Raw genomic sequence first — 23,063 nt, forward strand, 5'->3', positions numbered from 1 at the left:
ATTTTTTTAATGGAGGAATAGACACCACTATTAAAAAAGGGGAAATTCTGTGTAAACAAAAATGCAATGCTGGGTTATCTGTGCTAAGTTTTGAAACTTCAAACAATGCATCCAAAATAAATTGGTGGATTAAATTCATGAAAGAAAAGGACAGTATGCATGCGGTTTACTTTTCCAGAACACATATTTGACGTAATGGGGGTGTAAAATTTATGTTGAGATTTCTGGTGAAATTAGCTACATTTCACAAACAAGCTTTATTGGCCTGGATGCTGGAATTTAATTTCCCCCCCAAAGCAAGTATATTATTTAGAATAAATTGAAAGTTTATATGAATAGATAAATATGTAAATAAATCTATGAAATCCTGCATAAATAAAACAACAAATAAATAAATACGCAAATAAATAAATAAATAAATTCCTGCAGAAATCAAACAACGAATAAATAAATTCCCAAATAAATAAATTCCTGCAAAAATAAAAAAAATGAATAAATACCCAAATAAAACAAACAAACAAACAAATAAATATATAAATAAATCCCTATATATATAAAAAATGAATAAATAAGTATCCAAACAAATGAATGAATAAATAAATAAATAAATAAATCCCTATGTATATAAAACAATAAATGAATAAATACCGAAATAAATATTTATATAAATAAGTAGATATGTAAATTCCTGCATGAATTAAACAATGAATAAATAAATACTCAGATAAATAAATAAATAAATAAATAAATAAATAAATAAATAAATAAATAAATAAATAAATAAATTCCTTCATAGATAAGACAATGAATAAATAAATAAATAAATCTCAAACAAATAAATAAATATATACACATATTCCTGCAATAATAAATACATAAATGATTAATTGTTTGGGCAGATAAAACAGCTTTCAGTTTAGCATTTACCATTTACTTATTCCCCCTAACATGAATTTAATTATTTATCTGCCCACACTATTAATTCTTTAAATATGTATATAGGCAGGAATTTGTGGATTTATATATAAAATAATAATAAAAATATATATTAATAATATATTTGTGTGTGTGTGTGTGTGTGTGTGTGTGTGTGTGTGTGTGTGTGTGTGTGTGTGTGTGTGTGTGTGTGTGTGTGTGTGTGTGTGTGTGTGTGTGTGTGTGTGTGTGTGTGTATTATTATTATATTTTTGGTGTCGTCCTCTATACCCGCCCCTCATTGATTGATCGTTAGAAACAAAAATGTTGGATTTTTTTTTTCATTAGAATGGTGACCATTGGGAAAAGTAAATACACAACTGTTAAAGAAATAAATAAACATTTGAAAGGGCAGAAAAATAAACTTTCAGTTCAGCGTTTTCTTATTCCCCCAAAATTCGTATTTTATTTAATTAATTACCTGCCCGCCCCACACTAATTGTTGATATATGAATTTGTGAATTTTATACATTTATTTATTTGCATATTTATTTATTTAAAGTTTTATTTCTTTACAGCGCTGCACGGTGGTGCAGTGTAGCACGATCGCCTCACAGCAAGAAGGTCGCTGGTTCGAGCTTCGACTCGTTCAGTTGGCGTTTCTGTGTGGAGTTTGCATGTTCTCCCCGTGTTCACGTGGGTTTCCTCAGCTAAATTGTCCGAAATGTATGAGTGTAAATGAGTGAGTATATGGATGTTTCCCAGTGATGGGTAGCAGCTGGAAGGGCATCCGCTGCGTAAAACATTCTGCTGTGGCGACCCCAGATTAATTAAGAGACTAGGCCAAAAAAAGAAAATTATTTATGCTGGAATTTAGGGATTATTTACTCATTTATTTATATATTTGCGGATTTATTTATTAAATCATTGTTTTTGTTTTGAACTTGGTGTAAAAATAGCTAACTGCGTGTTAAATCCCCTATTTTATGGCACTTAGAAACATAAAAAGCTAGTGTAAGAAAATTAGTGCATTTAACAGAGTGCTTCAGGCGACATTAATTAACATAAAGGCAGGCTACGTTTAATTAGATTTAATTATCAGTTTGTAATTAATAAACTGCACTTTAAAGAAAATATTTTGTGAACAGTGGTATTATACATGTTTGGTCTAATGTGTCGTTGCAGTTTCGCAATTCTTACCAGCAGATGTCGCCAAGCTTATAGTGTTTTGAACGACAGTATATTCAGTGTATTCATTGTGTCCTTCAGGTGGCGATATCAGCTGTCATGGTCGTCCACACACGCTTTGCCAAAGAAGAAAAAGATTTTCTCGTGCGGCTGCACTTTCGCGATTTAATGTTTTCAACATGGCGGCCTCCTCGAGCAGCGCTGCCGTGGCCAAACAGAGCGACCATTCTCCATCAGCAGAGGAAACAGAGGCAGAAACTGAGTTTTGTCCGGGCTTTAAAGACGTCGACACATTTGTCAAGGTTTGTAGTTTGTTTGAATGTGTGTCAGCGCTGTCATTATCTGTGAATACACCGCAGCGTGGAGAGATTGAGAGAGACATGTGTGGACACGGAGTGTTTTTCGATCATTAAATGCACGTATGTTGTCGTGTAATGATTGTAGTTGCTGAAGCAGGTTTGTTTTTGTGTGTGTTCAGCATGGTCTTGGAGCGGTGGTGTCCGCCACCAAAGCCTCTGCTGCTCTTCCATCAGCGGGAGATGAGTTTGATCTGTACCGCAGTTTCTCCTCCTTCCAGCAGTTCTGCGCCTCACAAGGAGACCGACTCTTACACTGGTAAAACACTCAATAAACAAATACCGAAAGACTCATTATAAACACTGAATTGTTTACAAACACTGAAACACCATTTACAAGCACATTGTGGGCAAAATAAACATTGGAACATTACGCACTCGTGATAAACATGCTGCTGCAGGTTGAGGTAAAGTTGCTTTTATATTTGCACATCGCACTTTCTCCGTAATAATATATCTTCAGAAAAGTATTTCTTGTAAATTCTTAATAGGGGAAATCATATTAGTAGCCAAAGAATATTAAAGTACAACATCGTCCACAGTCAATTAAATGTTTCTAATGTTGTTTTGAAGTCATACTTGCATGTGATTTCAGAGCGAATATTGAAAGTACCATGTTAAAACATATAGGGAACGTGTCACAAGTGTTCAAAAATGAATGAATGTGCAAGCATAAAATCAAATTTACCTTGATGCTTTATAACATCTAATAGATGCTTCAAAGAATGTCGTTAACACTATGACACCATAATCAGAGATAGCCAGCAAATAATGCTTTTTGTAAGTGAACATTTGTTTGATTTATTACGATTAAAAAAAAAACATGAACATGCATGCATTGTATAATACCATGTATATCATACTACTAGCCAATTACTAAATATTCAATAAAATAAACCTACTATTTTTTTTCATAATTAACGTTTTTTTATATAAATATTGTAAAATGTATTGTATTTTTAATGTTTACAGATGCCATTAAGATTACTCAAGTAGTTATGATATGTATAAATGATAAGAATTAGTAAAAGATGAACAGAGAAATGCAGTAAGCTAATAATAGTAATAATAATAATAATACAAAGGTGATGATGATGACTATTATTGGTGTTAGAATATTAATTTCCACACTAGTAAAATAAATACTACAGCAATGGTAATATTATTTTACAAGTGATCTTAGGGCCTTTTGTACAAACATCATGTAAACGTGTTTTGACAGTAAATTCTAAACATGCATGCATTAATAGTTACAGTTTTGATAAGAAAATAATTTAATTACATAAAGCTTTTGGTAAAATGTAAAACTGCTATTAAAATATACTAGAATTTTACTGAATGGAAACTACTACTAGTTATAATATTTAATATTATTACTATTAGTATTATATATGAACTTAGGAGTTCTTGGACAGTGGACAATATATAGTTTGAGCGTTGATATTACAATGTGTGTATCCACAATAGATACAGCAGCATCTGAATAAATTATTAAAGATTAAGATATTATTATTAAATATATTTTTGTTTATTATATTTATTAGAATTTTTAAATCATTTTTATAATGATGACGATGTTATTTTATGTTTGATTGTTAAATTTCTATACCTGAATAAGAAAACCTTTAAGCACTATTCACCTTTTCTCTTTGCTCTGCTGTATTTATATATGCTTGTAATTTATTATGATTTATGCAAACGCACTGGACAGAAACAGACTTGATCATCTCAATCTATCTAAATGAATGAAATCTTTCCAAATCTAGCTATTCTATTCATCTGGTAAAATTATATTCATTGATAGTATATATGAATAGTAAATATTGCAAAAAAAAAAAAAAAAAAAAAAAATTCTATATATATTGCAATGTCAGATTTTTCCAATATTGTGCAGCCCTACTACTAGGTATTCTTAAATATATATGCCACAGCATACTGCATAAAGCTTATCATGTCAGTGTCAGTAAAGTTTACTTCACTGGAGACTGACAAAGCAATTTTCTTTTTTTTCTTTTTCTTTTTTTTTTCCTGACAGTATGAGCCAGATAATGCAGCACCATGGCTGTAGATCCCACATGAGAGACCGGAACAAACTGACTGGACTGGAGGACCGCTTTGACCTGGTGGTGGACGCAAATGATGCCATCCTGGAGAAAGTGGTACGAGTCTCTCACTGACACGCACACATCGCTGAAGTTCTGGTTCAGTGCTTCCTGTTGGCATGTCTGTTAATGCTGAGAATGAGAAGGTTTATTCCAGACACTGAAAGTCAGGGAATGCTCATATATTTTTGTTAATCTCCTGGAATATCAGTGATTATTGTGTTATTGCTTTAAATTTTAGTTTCCATTCAGCAAAATGCAACTTTTCTGTACCATATTCACATCTATAGTTACTCTCATCAACTCCCAGTCATTTAACTAAGGCTAACATGTTGGGACAATATACATTGTAAGAGATTTGGTTTCAAATGACAACTTCAAAAACTTTGTCAGAAGTAGACCTCAGGAATTTGTTAGGCTATCATATGTGGGAGAGAGAGCAAATTTGTTTTAATATTTGAATTATACTAAATTATTGATTGTTCTTATAATGCCTGTTAAAACTTAAAATGATATTCAGATTAAAATAATTCTTAAATTATTTTCTTATCTATCCATGTATTTATCTATAAATCGTTTTTATAGGAACCCTGCTGTTGTGTTTACATTTGAAATTAGTGATGCTCATATCAGGATTTTTGCAGCTGATACTCAGTACTGATTCCTTGTCATGGTGATCGGCCGATACCGAGTACCGATTCTGATGCTTCAAGCTTTATAGTGCATAAAGCACATTTTCCCTCTAAGTATGATACTTAAGTGCAGACGTCTCCTTTCCTAAGAGAAAATATTAAGGATGTTGCATATAATCCCATATCTCTCATTACCATTTAGTTTGGGCATGTAATGGTCAGACACAGGTTTACAGAAAATAATAAATAAAACATGTAAAACAAATTGGTTAGAAGTGACTGAAAAAGCTATTTAAAAACACTGCTAATGACAGAAGAAGAATTCAACATGTTTCAATGAAGAAAAAGTTTGGTGTATGGGCTTTATTTGATGGATAAGAGTTTGAGCTTCACACCTATTAGTACATTACTTATTTACTTAAAGGAAGTAGGCCTATAAACTACTGTTTATTGCAATAACTAGGCCTATATTAGGAAAAGTTGTATTATTAAAAAATGAGTAAAAATATTTATTTCATTAATATTTCCAGCTAGTCTTTTTGGTGAACTTGCAATATTATCAAAAACACAGAACTTTCAGTCTTTGTAAGTAAAAGGCATAAATACCTGCAAGCCCATTAAAATATCTCCTTGATAGGAGCTCAACGATCAGAGCTCAGGACACTCTCACAGCAGCTCTAAGAGAGAGCAGGGATTTTCTTTACTGCACTATTCATTTAACCTATCAAATATAATGCTTAGAACATTACTGTGTGATGTTCACACTATCACAGTCTGTTCATTGCTCATTCACTTTTGTCACCATGATTTGCAGTTTATAGTTTACAAAGTTAAAATGCAAAGAAATGAACAGTGATTTAATGCCCTGCTACATTTGTTATTCGTAATTTCATATACAGACAACCACAATTTATATCATTATAAAGATGTGTGTTTATGTAAACACTATAAATGAGGACTTCTCCCTCAATCTCCGTATCCAGCAGACTCAGTGCAGCAGGTCTCCTGACCTGTCTATTTTAACCATTAACCCTGCTGGTAATCTGGAGGATTTAGGCAAACACAGCTGTACGGCGATGTGTCTGAATGTGAACAAACTCCTGATAAAAGACAGCGTCCGCCATTCTCTAATTCTCGTGCTGCTCTCCCGACAAAAATGCTAGCAGCACACACACAGCTTTGCTGTATGATCGGCCCTGACAAGATCGCGGGGGAAAACATACAACAAACCCAGTGGATCATGGAAACAAACACATACGAGCCTTCATGAACGGCTCAATACTGTGCCGTGGTTTCCGTGTCTCTCAGCTCGGGCTTGACACTGGCAGGTCTGGCAGGTCTCAAGAATAATTAAGCAGTCGGCTCTTCTCATAGGATAAGAAAACTCTGCTATGATTAATAATGAGAAACCGACGCGTCATCATTGCACTTGCACGCGTCATCATCACTGCGCTACGTCGCCGATTTTGATCCCGCCCCAAAAATCATTTTAAACCCGGAAGCTGAAATTAGCTGACAAAAGCTCAAAATTATCCAGTTTTTCCCACAATTAAAGCTGACAGGTGCTAACATTGTCTTAACTGATGCTCAACACACACACATCTGTTAATATAAAAAAAAAAGTTCTCCGGGGTGTCCTGAACCTTTAAACGCTGGACATACAATGGTTGCACTTGCAACAAAGAGACATATCACTCGCACAAGTCGTGCCAATAGTTTGTATAAATTTTATATTTAAGCTGTTGTGGCATGAGCACAGTGATTACTCACACCCACATGCATCGTTTACCTCTTCACGTGTTACAGCACTGCTGACGAGTGCGCGTGTGTCTTCCTCTGTGTGTAAACTAAACAAACACGATCGATCGGTTCATGAGATCGGTCAGATTGGCGAGTACCGATCGATTCATAAAATGTGATAATCGGCCAATACTGATCTCCGGCCAACCTCTTGGAGCATCCCTATTTGATTATCCTTTGAAATTGCGTAAAAAAGTTCACACCACATATATGACTCTGCCTATTGCTTTGTTTGTGCAGGGGATTCTCCTGGATGAGGCCTCCGGTGTAAGTCGCTCCCAGCAGCCAGTGATGCCTGCAGGATATCAACCACCCAAAATCATTGTGTCTAGCTGGAATCGCAAGGTTAGTTTTCCTGCACATTTTTTTTTTACATCACCACTTATCTGTTTTTGGCATTTTATATAAAGGATTATATTTGTACAAGTACTTTTTGTTTAAAATATTTTGATCAACAATAATTAAAAACCGCATTGATGAATAATTCTGACATTTTTGTAAAAAAAAAAAAAAAAAAAAAAACATGTTTCTCAAAAGGATTGTATTACGTAGTGACTTTATCACTTGTAATGTGCCACTAAACTGTTGGAAATCTAACAAAAAGATCTTCCGAAAATCCTGTATTTGCAGATTGTTTCAATGCCTTGGGTTGAATAATGTTCTATAATACAATAATAATTTATTAATATAATAATAGCTGCAGTTTGACTAGACATTGAGATTTTATTTTCCTTGCAGGGTGGAGGTAGCCGAGCCCAGACCTTTCAACTTCTAGCTGCCAAAAACATACAGCGGCCACAGCTCAAGTTCAGAGATAAAGTGGACAACAGCAACACTCCGTTTCTCAGTAAAATCTTCATCAAACCCAACGCAGTCAAACCTCTGCCCTCATGTAAGTGTGCAAGGAAACCAGCACCTACAGCACGATCATTTGTATTTGTGGGCTGATTTTTGGTGAATATGAAGAATTTAACATCTGCTAGAACTCAGTCCTGGAGGACCGGTGGCCTGCAAAATTTAGTTTAGGCCCTATGCACAGCTAGAGCTTTAAAGCCAACGATAAACTTCCGGTGAAATTTCAATGTGACTTTTCAATTTTACAAGGTTCCTTTTACAGCATGGATGTTGTAACGTAATTACAATACATACTGTTAAATAGACTTAAGCATTCATTTGGTTATTTAAGCGTAAAACAAGATGAAAAATCATTATAACCACTAGCGCAGTCAGTAGCAACACGCTAGTAGCAGAAATTCCATTGAAAATGCTGGGGTAAATAAAACATGGCAAGGGAAATGGAATTTAAAGGGCCATGAAACCCCCTTGTTTCAGCAGGGTGTTTTCACACCTCTACTTTAGAAAAATTGCGCTGATTTACACTGAGGCAAAACAAACACACAGATGCAAGGCAGAAAGACAGTGACTGTGGTTACATGGATGTCAGTAATTGAATTATTTTCCAAATTATTAAATGGTGGACTTTAACTGCAGTTTGGCACTTTCATTCAGGAGTTTCATTCATGCCCCTAGTGATAAACCAGATATTTGATTCGAGGAATTGCTGAAAGCGTGTATTTTTCATGCAATGTTTGATACCGCACTGCGAATGAGAGAAAAAATCCTCCACATTTCTCAGTAACTTAGATGCACTTGGCAGGTAGCGTCAGAAAGCCGTGTGTGTTATTCCTGTCACAAAATGCGGCGAAAATCCTACACGACTGTAAGTTTGATTGTGGTTCTTACATGTTTACACTCGGAGAGCAGCATTTACAGCAGATTTTTCAGTCCATAGTATTGTAGTGATATTAGCGTACGGTAAACTTTATTAACTTAGAAATCATTTGACTAAGGTCTGTCTTTAAACACTGTTCACACTGTAAACAATGTTCCTTAGACGCGTATTTCTGTTGCGCTTTGTGTGCACTGTAATCCACACGTGAGTCCAGCTGCGCTCTCATAGAGGGAAAATAAAAACAAAACCTTCACTGCAGCAAATTATAAACACAATACTGATGACTCGTATCCAAACATTTCTTGTTCTCCCACTTGGCAACACAACGTGGCGTCTCTCTGCCGTCTGAACACTGTACAGGTACAAACAGTCTTCAAAGCTACCATGCATATTACTGAGGTTGCACCGCATACACAATAGAGCGCGCTGATTGGTTTAAACCAAGTCTTACTCATGAATGAATGCAGCACACTCCGAGACGTAATAAGGCACTCTCAGGTACAGACGTCCAGTCTACACGCTGGAATACACGCTAAAATCTCATAGCCGTGACACGGCTTCAAAAATTGGTTTCAAACTGGAAGAACGAATTTGCTCGAAATAACGCTAAAACAACCTATTTTCACTTTTTAGTGAAATATTTGTCCTAATAGTGTTTTTAGTAGTGTGGGACACATATACGACTGTCAACAGCTCAAAAAAATGTTTTGTTGTTTCGTGACCCTTTAATGCAGTGCCTCTTGTCCAATCTGAGACCCATTTCATATCGCATTTTTAACAGGCAGTGAAGATTGCTGATTTTTAAAGAAATCAGATCTTAGATGTGACAATTTATTAAAGGAAAGACAGTTCACTAGAAGCCCTTGGGCTGCCTGGCTGAAAATTAAAAGTCTGAGTGCATATAGCCCATTAGACACACCTAGACAAGCTAATCAAGCTCTTATTTGTTAAAAAATTGATTAATTCATAAACAAAACAGAAGTGTTTTCTGAGATGAACAAATGCTCTTCTCTATCTCTTTAGTTACTATTTATTCACTAAAGAAAATGGTAACTTAATGTTAACTTGGTTGTTTGTTCAATTGTTTAAAAAAAAAAAAAAAATCAATATTTCATTTTTGAATACAGTTTCATGGGTGCCGCTAGGGGGGAAAAGTTAGCTGTTTTGGGGCTCCCAGAGTTACTATTACAACCCCTACTCCCTCTATTACCCCCACCACCTGCTATTCACTTTCGTACACTACAGTGCCCACCAGAATGTTGTCATAGGGCCCGTACTGGTCAGCGGCGCCCCGGCTTACTTGCTTAAACATCACTCATTCAGTAATTTTGATCTCTCAAGATTTGTTTTTAATATTTTTTTTAAAAGGCAGTAAATACTCTCTTTCATCCACCTGTTTTATGCTCATTTTGGTATATTGGTAGGATACATTTTTTAAGTCTTTAAAAAGACGGAAATGCATTTACAAAATAAATTTATCTTTAAAGTTATTTTAATTATATTTAAATAAGTGTGATGATAAACCAGCAGATTTGACCACATTTTAAATCATCTAAAATGTTGTTTTGGTCATTCTAAAATCCCTCAGCCAAAGTCTGTCATCTAAGTCTATTGGTATTATTAGTTCATTATGTTTTGTCTTTGTCTTGAGGCACAATTAATTTATTTTATAGAAAAAAATGCATTTCACTCTGTCTCACTCAATTGAAATAGTGTTTTATTAGCAAATTTATTTGGATGGAAACCTAGCTAATGTAAGCTTACACATTCTTTAAACAACCATTGCAATGTTGTTTTGGATGATAAATATCGCACACCCCTAGGGAAAACTATAAAAATAAAAAGTAATGTATATTAAAAATAATAAAGCAAACACTAAACTCTAACCAAATGTGTGACCAGATTTTGCCGACAAGCACATTCGCAAGGAGAGGCCGGAGGATCTAGATGTCCCTGCTGCTCTGGCAGATTTTATTCATCAGCAGAGGACAAAAGAGCACGTGGACGACATGTAAGATGCGTTTAAGGGATTTATTCAATGCCTCTGTTACTTACCTTGCATCAGTGCTAATTTTGTTCTTCTTTGTAATAAATTAGTTGTAATGCTGTTTTCCAGGTTTTCCCACCCATATCAGTATGAATTGGACCATCTGGTCATGCCAGAGAATCTGAAGTGTAAACCTGAAGTCCAGGTCAAAGCCTTATTCAGCTTTTCTCCCCTGACATTTATGTTCTTTTAACACTGCAAAAAACTGTTTTTGTCTATTTTTAGTCCAAATATCTAAAAAGTCTTAAAATTAAGAAGCATTTTCTAGACAAACAGAACATATATTATATCATTTTTAAGAAATATTATGCCAAAATCAAGTGAGTTTTCCTTAAAACCAGGCAAATGAATCCACCAATGGCGTAAGCTAAATCATTTTGTTTTTGCTTTGAAATAATATTTTTTTCTGCTACCCATATAGGCAGATTATTTTGCTTGTTATAAGGAACAGTTCACTTAATTTTGGCATATTATGTCTTAAAGGAGTGGTCCAGAGTGTAATTTAAGCCTTGGTTGTGTTCATAAGATGCAAAGCAATGTGTGCTCATGTTTCCTTTGTAGATAATCACATAATTTTTTTTCGTGTATCTTACTTAAAATATATACTGCTACTCTGCTAACATGAAAACGACTATCATATTAATAGTTTCTCCACAAGAGGCTCTGATTGGTCATCTTACATAATGTGCTGTGTAAATGCTGTCAGTCAGTGTAGCTGTAAGCCATATCAGACAGGAGGATACAGCTGAACCCCATCCCTGCTCCAAAATAAAACCTGAAAACTGTCTTTCATATATATATTCAGATTATGTGAATGTTTAAGTAATATGAAATGTTCACATATCTCGTGAGATGTAGTATGCACGGAAAGCGGCCGCATAGAGAGACCCTGCAGCGCAGCTGAAGTTTGTGGGTGTTTACAGCGGTTTGATGGATAAATATGAATTTGTAGCTAAATTGTTAGTAGTGCCAATCAGCATTTTCCGTAGTTTACATCCTTGTTTATGTTATTGCTACATTGTACTGTTTACGCTAGAAACTGTGCATGTAATAGATTAATTTTAACAAATAAAAACACAGGTTTTGGCTCAGTCCATAGCTTTTGCTATTATGGCTGGAGCTGTTTCTTTAAGGAGTTTTAAGCCGAATCCATCACTGAACTGGGAGAGATTCTTGAAGCTGTCCTTTGTCAAATGCTAGCTATATATTTTTTATGATTCTCTGGAACATGATTAAAATTAAACTGTAAGCACTTCTCTCTTTGTGTCATGTCATTTAGAAGCCTAAACACAGAAACAGAACAAGCTTTGCGGAAATAACAGTGTTTGGACAGCATTTTAGCTTTCTCCGCTATAACATTACAACACCTCTGGCCATGCCCCTTCACTGCACGGGGTGTGTGTAACCTAAAGGGTTTAAGATCTCATTAAACCAGAAGTATTTTTTGTAATCCCCAAACTTTGTTTGCTGTAGACTTTGCTAAGCTAACTCTGTAAAAGCCAATGTCTTTCTTTATATTGAACTTTGAGCATATTACATTTAGGGATGTTGTTTATGCTCACACAGTTACATTACACATCAACTAAAGTTTAAAATATTATATTGTAGTAGACCATCCCTTTAAAGCAAGACAATATGTTTTACTTGTCTTGAAAATGCTTCTTGGTTTAATCGTTTTTAGATATTTGAACTAGAAACAAGGCAAAAAAGCATTTTTGTTTGCAGTGAAATAATTGTGTTTTCTTTGTGTTTTAGATGTATAAACCTATTGACGAAACCCCTTGTCAGTTTATCAGTACTTTAGAAGACCTCGTTGCTTTGAATGAGAAATTGGCCAAGACCACTGAGTTCGCTGTGGATCTGGAGGTATGGGAAATTTCTATGATGCTGTTTAGTCTTCTGGATTACTTGTTCTTTTTTAATTTGCCCAAATTCTTTGTCCACAGCATCATTCCTACAGAAGCTTTCTGGGAATCACATGTTTGATGCAGATTTCCACACGAGAGGAGGATTTCATCATAGACACGCTAGAGCTACGCAGCGAGATGTACATCTTAAACGAGACTTTCACAGACCCTGCTATTGTGAAGGTGATGGACTTATAATATTACGCTTTTCTTTTTAAAGTTACTATAAGATCTGTACATGTTGATGACAGTTTTCATTAAAAGTTTTTTGTTCATTAATAACTTTCAGGATTTACTAAAGACATGCAGTTAAAGATCAGGAATTACAAGCAATAGACAATTTTTTTGGTGACCATATGCATTGTGTTTTTTAAGTCAGTTTTTTTTTTCAGCCAGAATATGGAAAGAGAGCATTCAAATGAATGATGAAGCAGTTTATTAAAGGCATAGCTCATCTAAAACTAAAAATTCTGCCATCATTTACTTGCACGCTTCACTTGTGACACCTGTTTTAGTTTTTTCTTCTGCTGAACACAAGTTGATATTTTAAAAATGTTGGAAACCTTTAACCATTGACTTCCACAGTTTAGTTTTTTGGTGCTATTTATTTTCTTCTTTCCTTTTATGTCCACTTAATTGTGATGTTAGGAGTTGCGCATATGGATCCATTACCAAGCCACATTACTTTTATATATGCTAGTCTTAGTAGATTGATGTTCATTGTGGAAAAGAGCTGCCACATCTATTAGTACTGGACACATAACAACACCGCTATATCCATGGAACACGAAATTGCAGACTCTTTGAACGAGGAAATAATTCACAGCCCAGACGGCCTGTTAATTTAATATTAGCTGGAACACCTGAAGGATGGTTACAGCGTGTTGCAATGTCAGCTGTCCAAAAGTCTACTTTAGAAAGTCAACTTTTTCTTTAATTTTTTGGACTTGTTTGAAAGCTTTTCGAAGTGGCAGTGTAGTTGTTTACATTGCATTAGCAAGGCAGCTACTGATGGGATTTGTGTAATGTTTCAAAAAGCTTTGTTGCAGTGGAAAATGAAATCGTATTCGTGCTGTCTGGCCCGGTTTGGCACGGAATGGAACAGTTCAGCATAAAAAACAATTCAGAATGATAGTGGAAAAGTTGCTTTTGTTTAGAATAATTGCATCGATCGGTGTGCACTCACTTAATATAACACACTCACAGCAATACTGTAATACCAATTGGTAAGTGTGATCGCAAGTAATATTGACTTTATCTAACAGTTCATTTCATGCTCAACATTGTCAATTTTTCTGTGTAGCTAATGAAAATGTTTCCAAAAGACCCTGGAGCTAAATATTTGGGTGCCTCAGAGCAACACCACATTGTTTGTCATATTCCTCAATGATTAATTTTGAACAAATTATCTGAGTCCATGATCACTCAGTAAGCCCGAGATTTGTTGCAACCTATTGGCAATTGAAGTATCATTTATTTAACACATTCGATGAATCATAATTTAATTATAAAAAAAAAATATCAAGATAATACTTTTGCCAGTATTCCACACAAACACCTATGCCGGTGCTCTTTAATTTCCGCATTGTGAGTGTCCATCCACTTTCATTCTCCTTAGTATAATAAATGTGTCACTATATTGTGAATACCTTGTTTCTGCAGGTGTTTCATGGGGCCGACTCTGATATTGAGTGGCTGCAGAAGGACTTTGGGCTTTATGTGGTCAACATGTTTGACACTCATCATGCTGCACGCTGTCTTAACCTCGGCCGCAACTCTCTTGATCATCTCCTGAAAGTATACTGTGACGTGAGCTCTGATAAACGCTACCAGCTGGCAGACTGGAGGATACGGTACATGCAACTCATTATGATCAGCACGATACACTTCCTATTTTATTTTTGCAAGTAATTTATGCGAAACTAAGTTTACGCCGTTTCTGTTTGTTTGATGTAAAAAAAAAAAAAAAAAAAAAAAAAAACTTTTAGATTGCATAAGTTTTTGCATTTAGGTATGGCAAATGAAATAGTCAACAAATCAAGAAAATAATTCTTAAAAATCTATTCGTATCTTCTCTAATTTGTAAATGGGGATTTGTTTGGATGCCAAAATGTGTCAGATGCCAAAACAACCTTTATAAAAAATGATTTCCACTTGGAATTATGATATTCTATCTTAAAGCATTAATTGATACATAATTTGATATTTGCAAATGTTACAATAATTAAGATATTTTTGTGTGGACATAAAAGGATTGTTGTAACAGTATATCAACATATTAAATAAATTAGCACTACATTTAACTTTGCATGTTTTATGACTATTTTTAACATTGTTTAAGTTCAGTTTAAAAAGACAGTGCTAAATATTTTGTCCAGTGAAGATGTTTTTTTTAGTAGACATATGGTGGGTTATTAAACACTTTATGAAACTGTTAATATAATTTTCCTGTGATACTGTAATATTTCTCTAGAGGTCAGTATAGCTAAAATAATGTGCTAACATTTATAGTTCTTATTAAGACCCCATTAATTCAACTGGGTAGAGTTGCACCAGCTGTTCAAAAAATCTTTCTTAAACTGGAACGTAAAGTCCACACTAGGGGCTTAGTAACTACTAGCTAGTTTGCAACTAAATTTTTTCTTACTTTGGTTGCACCACTTGTTCTCAAGGTAAACCGTAGTTAGGTCATTTGCTCTCTGTAAAGTCATGCGTAGTCGCATTGAATGACGTAATATCCAATAGAAAGCATTTAAATCGTTAAACTGCATAATTCGGCAACTAATGCATCTATATAGAACTTTTCTATGAAAATGAAATGACATTACATTTTTATAGTAAATTACAGTCAGTCATTAATAACAGGTTATGCATATACCTGAATGCACGCGAAATACACATGAAGTTTTTTATATTCTTCACATGAAAGAGAAAAGAGCAGGAAGAATGACTCGGTCATGAGGTTTTTGTTTCAACTGATGGATACAACAAACACAAAAGACTCCTTAAAAGAAAATTAAACTCTTCTTTCACAAACAAAAAAAAAGTGTGAGATTTGGGAAGAAATGAAGGCTGTGAGTAGAGGGAGGTCATTCTGCATTATCATCGCGAGCTCCTCTATGTAAACTAATATCGTCTCTTTTCTACTGTTAAACAAGGGGGAGGCTGCTGTAAATATTTAGTTGAAACGTAGCGCTATGTTTAAAGTAAGTTCAGTAGTGCAACACACAAATATTTAGTAGTGCATAAATTGTAACTTGGTGTCCCTTTAAGTCACAAATAGGCTACGTTTTAACTTGCGCATTGCTGGTGCAACAGGCCCCTGACTGTTTTACAGCTAAGTCTTAATATTGTTGAGTTAAAAACGACAAGAAAGTTAATTACATTTTTAATCGAAATTGATAATTTTTATATAGTCAGCAGCTCTGTTTTTGCTAGTAATGGAAAATGCAACTTTGTTTCTATTAAATCTTAATGGCACAAAATGCCTTTAAATCTTATTAATAGACTATTATTTTCAAAGAGTAAGATGTTTATGAGCTGCATTTAAAATTGTAGATAATCTCCACAAAGCTGAGTGCTTAATTTCTGCATCTTTTGGTTCAAAAAAAGCACTTTTCATTGTTTTCAAGCTCACTATAGTTCTCTCCACTGGCTAATTTCAATTTTAAACACACACTAAAAGTAATAGCAATCATTTTGGCCTTTAGATAACCCTGTTTGGTGGTCCTTTTATGTGCATTCAGAGTGCTGATAGGCTCATGAAAATAACCTTAGTCAAGTTAGAGTTTGATTTTTGTACAGAGGTACATGTTGTTTTTTTTAAATAAAAATTTGAACACCACATAATGACAGAATTAAGTGTATGTATTATGCCTGTAGGCCGTTGCCAGATGAGATGTTGAAGTATGCTCAGGCTGACACTCACTACCTGCTGTACGTGTATGATCGGGTCAGAGCAGATCTGTTTGATGGGGGCAACGGGCAGGCCACCCTCATTCAGCAGGTCTGGACTAAAAGCAGAGACCTTTCGCTCAAGGTATGGACACATTTCAACATAAACTTAAAGTGCCTCGTTATGCTTTTCCTGGTATTACTCTTCAAGTAATGTTCATTTAAATTAAAAATCAAATAAAGTGTTTTTAGTGTAAACATTTGTCATTTCTATTCATTTATTTTGTATTCTCCTAATAAAATAGTAAGCTATGTAATATGTTTGAACTGTTAATATTCAGCTTTCCACATAAATAACACGTATAACATCACATCCATCCATCCAAAATAACAAATCAAAATAACAAAAGTCATAATGAAGGACATAATGTAACATGCGAGGATGTAATGTTTTTTTATATATTAATATTGACATGAAATTGCCACCAGTTGCTGATATGGCAATAAAGAAACAAATTTAAACTTTATGTAAAGTTCAGAGTCATATGTGCAGAAATAGCTAATTACAAAAGCTAAATAATCATAGATTATGGTCGGTAAGTGGTCAACAAATCTCAACAGACTGGCTCATTTAACCAATCAGAGCAGGAAACACTATGAGAAAGGCAGGGTGTAACAAGAACGGACCTATGAGGCTATTATTCCAGACACTGTGAGATAAGAGTCAATGCTTTTCTGACATTATGAGAATTTTTTTTTTTTTTTTTTTACTTAGAATTAAAGCCATTAAATAAGATTAATAAAAGTAGTATTTCTAAAATGGCATAATAAAGGCTCTTTAAATACACCAAATAAACCCCATTTCAAATATTCTCTATTAAACACTTTGAATCGGTTCAGATGAATCTGTTCAAAGATACAGGTTCAAAATGGTGTTTTCTGAATATTGTGTCTTTCAACCATTTTCTTTAGAAATATGTGAAGCCTATTTTTACGGAGGACTCATACATGGAGTTGTACCGCAAGCAGAAGAAGAGCTTTAACACACAGCAGCTGGCAGCCTTCAGACTGATGTACGCCTGGAGAGACAAACTGGCCCGAGAAGAAGACGAGAGCACTGGGTAATGGCCAAACCTCACTCAGTGCATGGCACTACCGACCAGGGCATCTGATTTATGAATTTAACAGCCTTCCTAAAAGTAAATGTACAACAGGTTAAATTTAAATGAATTATGATTTATATATATATATATGTATATATATATATATGTACATATATATATATATATATATATATATATATATATATATATATATATATATATATATATATATATATATATATATATATATATATATATGTATATTTTTATTATTTATATATATTTTTTTGTGGCTTATTTAAGTGAAATATGTTTACTTGGCTTACTTCGTTTTGTGCGCAAGCCACATTTCTAAATAAGACCACAGGATATTTTGTTTCATTGACTTGAGCCTTAAATGTGTTCCTGCTCCTCAGGTACATCTTACCAAACCACATGATGATGAAAATTGCAGATGAGCTTCCAAAGTAAGTTTTTAAAGTGGGCAAAATACATATTTAAACTGTACAGTTTAGTTTAACAAAAAATGCTAAGAGCAAAAAATTATTTGTTCCTTTAAGTGCTTGGTGTGGAAACCCTTAATAATGTGTGGGTGGGTGTGTGTGTGTGTGTGTTTGACTGCAGGGAGCCTCAGGGCATCATCGCATGCTGTAACCCCACTCCACCACTAGTGCGTCAGCAGATCAACGAGCTTCATCAGCTCATCAAACAGGCCAGAGAGACTCCGTTACTGAAGGTTTGTACATGTATGTATTAGGGATGGGACAGTTTATGAAAAAACTAAACAAACACTTCTACTGTGATGGTTCAGTGTTTTTATGCAATTCATGCATTTCACTAAATTGTCGCTTTGGTTAGTATTACTGTTCTGTGGTCAGTTTTCAGTTTGATTCGCTATACGTTGGTTATACATAGGTCATTAATTAGCACTGTTGTCTCACAGGAATAAAGAATCGTGTATATTTTGGTTGCTGGCCTTTAAAAAAAACTCTTTAGACTTAGTCTTTAAATTTTGATGTTATTACATGTAATCCACCGATATGTTGCAAAGCACGAACATGTTGAATTAAAAAAAAAAAAGTATTTGTGAACTGAGAGAGAAATGAGCAGGAGTGCGAGTATTGAGTTTCTGCCAAGTTTATGATATAATCTGAAGCATGCGCATTAACAACATTAACTGTGAGAGAGATGGTGTAATCTCTAGAGAAATGTGATGAGATTGCAGCAAAGTCCTTTTAAGGCAAGCCATTTCACTCGACAGCCATCTTTGAAACACCTCTTGGGCAGTATGCTCGGGAAAACATCAAATTCTCCAAAATTGTTTGCCAAACTTATTATATTTCATAATAGGAATCATTCAGAAAACTAAACAATGTCTGTCACTTTAGTGTTATTTATAAACATCCGAATTACACAAAATCTGCAGAAATTCACTTCTGGTCCGAGCCCCTCCCCTGGAGAACAGGCATGGGCCGGTATTGCATTCTGACGGTATGGATAAAATATCACGGTTTCACGGTGTTGTGTTTACTGCTTTAAAATATATTATTTTTAAACGTCTGGTTAAAAAAAAAATCTAAAACTTTTTTCCCTTTTGAACACAATAAATTTTATTTTGAGAAACATTTATGATATTTTGTTGCAGTAAACATGTCAGGCTGAATAATGAAAGTGAATTATTGACTTCTGCTATCTTTATTTGTTTTAAAAACAGATTTCTTTACAGTTTAAAACAGCCTTTTTTGATATTTTTTTCTGCTGGAGATACTGTTTCCCTAAAAACTAAATTAAAATAATGTAAATAAAAAAATCTTAGCAGAAAATGTTGGCGGTTTTAAAACCTTGACTTTTTCAAACCACGGTATACCTTGAAAACGGTTATCGTCTAATGCCAGCTAGAGAATCTTTAGTTTACAGTGATAGCTGATTGGCTCGTGTACTAGAAGGTGAGGCTTCATTCGCAATATTGACCAGTACCAAAGTCCCTTTAAGGCAAGTCATTTCACTCGGTGGCCATCTTTGAAGCGGCTCTCTCTGCCATTCTGTCTGAAAGGAGAAACATCAAATTCTCTAAAACTACTAGCCAAGCTTGCGATTACATATTACGAATAACCAATAAAACTAAACAACAGCTGTCTATTTAGTTTAATTTCTAAATGTTTGTATCACACAAAATCTGCAGAAACTAACATCTGGTCCAAACCCCTACCCCGGAGAATTGTCATTCTATAACGATCACTGATTGGCTCCTGTACTAAAAAGTGGGCTTTAGTCACCATATAGCGATTGCTGATTGGCTCCTGTACTAGAAAGCGGGGCTTCAATCGCCATATTGACAATTACACATTTCCCCATTCAAAAGTATACGAGTGACATCTCTTGTGTATTCTATAGTCTTTGCCGTTACATTTTTCCCAAATTCAAAACTAAACACATGACATCTCTTGTGTATTCTATAGTCTTTCACTGCAGTAGGGCATAACCCTAGTAACACAACAAACAAACACATGTACTGGATCTTGACTAGAACCTAATTAAAAAAATAATAATTTCAAAAACATTCCCATTCCTAGCATGTGTATATTTATATCATTTTTAACTTAAGCTCTACAAAAGCATAAATACAAGGAGATTCAGGGAATCATAAATTTAAGAAGTGTTCCATATCCCAAACCAGCACTCCTGATAACCTTCTCTGCATACTCTTTAGGCTTCTGCCACTTTAATTGTTCATGCTCATTAGAGTCAGGAAGAGTTTAATTGGCTGTTGATGTTTTTATGCTTCATTCGCTGGAAGACAATAATTCTAAATGTGATCTAAAGATATGGTGTGGACTTCATTGTCTTTATATATAAAGAAAAGGTAAAAATGTATATTGTTAGATTTTATTCTTTGTGTGAATGCAGCAGTGCTATAATTTGTCATATTTTTATATAATGGATCAGTGATTACTAATGTTGTCTCTCTTCAGGCAGAGGTAGTAGCTCAAAAGAGGAAATCAATGACCCCTAAACGAAAGGTGTGTTGACATTCATTCAACAGATTGTTTTTATTATTGTTGTTAATATGCCTCAATACCAATATGCATATTTTATATGGCTCAGTATGCCTTGAACTGGTGCAAGGAGTTTATTCCTTACTGCTGTTGTTTTACAGCCACAGTCTACTTTATTCGGACCCCATGACACGTCACGCTCCTCTGAAAGTGACTTCCTGGACCTTTCTTCTTTTGGTAGGTGTAAATAATAATAAGAATGTCATGAGTGTTTATTTGCCTTTAATTTTTATATTTTAAATAAGTTTGATGATTAGATTAATGTTTTCTGCACTGGTGTAGAAACCCCAACCAAACCTGGAATGCTGTTCTCAGAGGAAGATGAGGAAAGTGTGGATAGAGAGAAAAAATCAGTGCATGGTCTGACTGCTCCAGCAAAAATCAGTCTATTTGCGGTGAGTAGTTGATGATGATGATGATGGTGATGATGACGATCATGATGATGATGAAGAAGCCTTTATTTGTCACATACACTGTTACATGTAGCGAAATTGGACTCCTCCGACCATACACACGTCACACATTTCAGGGATAGACAGGTCAGATGAGCGGTATCTTTAGAAAGAGAAAATAAGATATATTAGGGGAAAAAGCCCCTCCCAGACTGTCCTTAAAGTAGGGCAGTGTGAGGTCAGGGGAAGAACAAGCCCCAGCAAGAAGCACATAAACACATAGACATAACATCGCAATGGGGTATGTGGAGATAATCATATGTAGGCAACAGCCATTCAGTCCTGCAGCTGAAAAGCACATGAGTATATACTTTATATTAACATATTTATAAATATTTGCATTAAAGTTTTTTTTTTTGAGAAAAAGATTGGCGAAGCAGGTCAAAATTTGTATATTTTTGAAAACTAGATTTATATATATTTATATATATATATTAGGGGTGTAACGATATTAAAACCGAACCGAAATATCGCGATACACCAACCACGATACATATCGCGAAACTCTGAACCAATTTAAACACATCTTTATTATCACATTTGATTAAATTATTTTAGTAATGATGAGGATTTGTTCTAAATATTATATTCTAAAGTTAGTATTTTAGTGCATGTTATGTCATGTGACTTGAGTAAGCATCACACTCGTTACTACTGGACGCAGGATGGCTGCTTCACATAGTACTGAGATTGCAGATTCCCCAGACACATTTAAGTCATCTGTGTGGAAACATTTTGGTTTTCCAGTTGAGTACAGGAATAGAATTCATGTCGTAGACAAAGCACACGCCTGTCTGTCTAAACTGTTTCACGAAACTTACTTGTAAGGAAAAACATTTAAAAAGTGTGGTAATTTCACAATGTGAGGGTGTAAGCAACAGAACTGCCAACAAAAGTGATTTAATGTACAAAAGTGAAACCAGAATAATGCCCAAATATACAAAAAAGAGAAATATTTACACTAATAAAAATAATATAATAAAGTAACAAATTCAAACAAAAGTATCAAACAAAAATTAGTTAAACTCGAGCAAGGGGGTGATAGTGAAGACAAACAAAAGAAATAAATATAACAAAACAATTCTAACTCATGAATAACCCCTTACCTTGCTAAAACTGATGAAAAGAAAAAAAGGTCTTCAGCGCCGTGCGCCGCATTCTTCCCTATACTGAATAAAACAAACAAAGATGACCTTCACCTCTTACCTGATGTCTTTAACAATACATTTTCTACGTGTTTGCAAAATGGAAATCGTATGACATTTTCCCTATCCACCTTACACTAAGACTGAACTTGAGGAGATACAGCTGTATTGTCGGGAAGGAGCGGAGCCAAAAAATAATATACAAATCAATTGAAATAAAAATGTACAAACCTCACAAAATTACTTAAAGTGGGCAAAAGTAATGCAAAATAATTTTGCCTAAACGAAAGTTAAGCAAAAACAACGAAAATCATAATCATGTCAGAAAAATACACAAAAAACGAGATCAAAGGAAAAAGCGCTCTCTCTCCCGCTCTTCCTGACATGCTTTTCACATTCCCGCGCTGCGTCGCCAAATGATGATAGATCGGTCTCCTGACCAATCAGCTGTCAAAAAGGCAGACCTACAGAAATGACAGGCATCAACTGTCGTAAAGGCGGACCTACATAAATGACCGGCATAGAGTTAGCGGGAGAGAGAGAGAGATCAGGAGGCAAACATACAGCCGGCTACAACCCTAACATTAGTTTCAGACACAACTGCAATGTATTTTACTGGTGAATATGTCATGTAAATACACTTTACAAACACATTATATGTATATTTTTCATTAATTTAAACGGAAACCTATCTATCTAACTGAAACCATAGATAATCAAAAATGAGCGTCTGT

At 34.6% G+C, this 23,063-nt stretch overlaps 1 protein-coding gene across 6 annotated transcripts in view; it reads left to right on the top strand.

Moving 5' to 3' along the window:
* The first annotated feature begins 2,220 nt into the window (after positions 1-2,220).
* The window catches only part of exosc10 (exosome component 10), a 31,960-nt gene continuing 11,117 nt past the window's right edge, over positions 2,221-23,063 (top strand). For 2 of the 6 annotated variants that reach the window (XR_012398279.1, XR_012398281.1), the window contains exons 1-16: positions 2,264-2,405; positions 2,582-2,718; positions 4,495-4,618; positions 7,234-7,338; positions 7,732-7,885; positions 10,628-10,736; positions 10,842-10,917; positions 12,528-12,638; positions 12,719-12,862; positions 14,342-14,532; positions 16,562-16,718; positions 17,546-18,010; positions 18,237-18,412; positions 20,649-20,696; positions 20,834-20,909; positions 21,015-21,127. Coding sequence is in view for 1 of the 6 variants with exons in the window: in NM_201089.2 (NP_957383.2) it covers positions 2,283-2,405; positions 2,582-2,718; positions 4,495-4,618; positions 7,234-7,338; positions 7,732-7,885; positions 10,628-10,736; positions 10,842-10,917; positions 12,528-12,638; positions 12,719-12,862; positions 14,342-14,532; positions 16,562-16,718; positions 17,546-17,694; positions 18,093-18,143; positions 18,301-18,412; positions 20,649-20,696; positions 20,834-20,909; positions 21,015-21,127 (1,980 nt within the window). In the remaining 5 variants the exon portion in view is untranslated. Of the gene's footprint in view, positions 2,406-2,581; positions 2,719-4,494; positions 4,619-7,233; positions 7,339-7,731; positions 7,886-10,627; positions 10,737-10,841; positions 10,918-12,527; positions 12,639-12,718; positions 12,863-14,341; positions 14,533-16,561; positions 16,719-17,545; positions 18,011-18,092; positions 18,144-18,236; positions 18,413-20,648; positions 20,697-20,833; positions 20,910-21,014; positions 21,627-23,063 lie in introns of all 6 variants that reach the window. The other 4 variants (NM_201089.2, XR_012398277.1, XR_012398278.1 and 1 more) reach the window with 4 other exon arrangements.

This window comes from Danio rerio, chromosome 23 (genome assembly GCF_049306965.1).
Source record: "Danio rerio strain Tuebingen ecotype United States chromosome 23, GRCz12tu, whole genome shotgun sequence".
Lineage (NCBI taxonomy): Eukaryota > Metazoa > Chordata > Actinopteri > Cypriniformes > Danionidae > Danio > Danio rerio.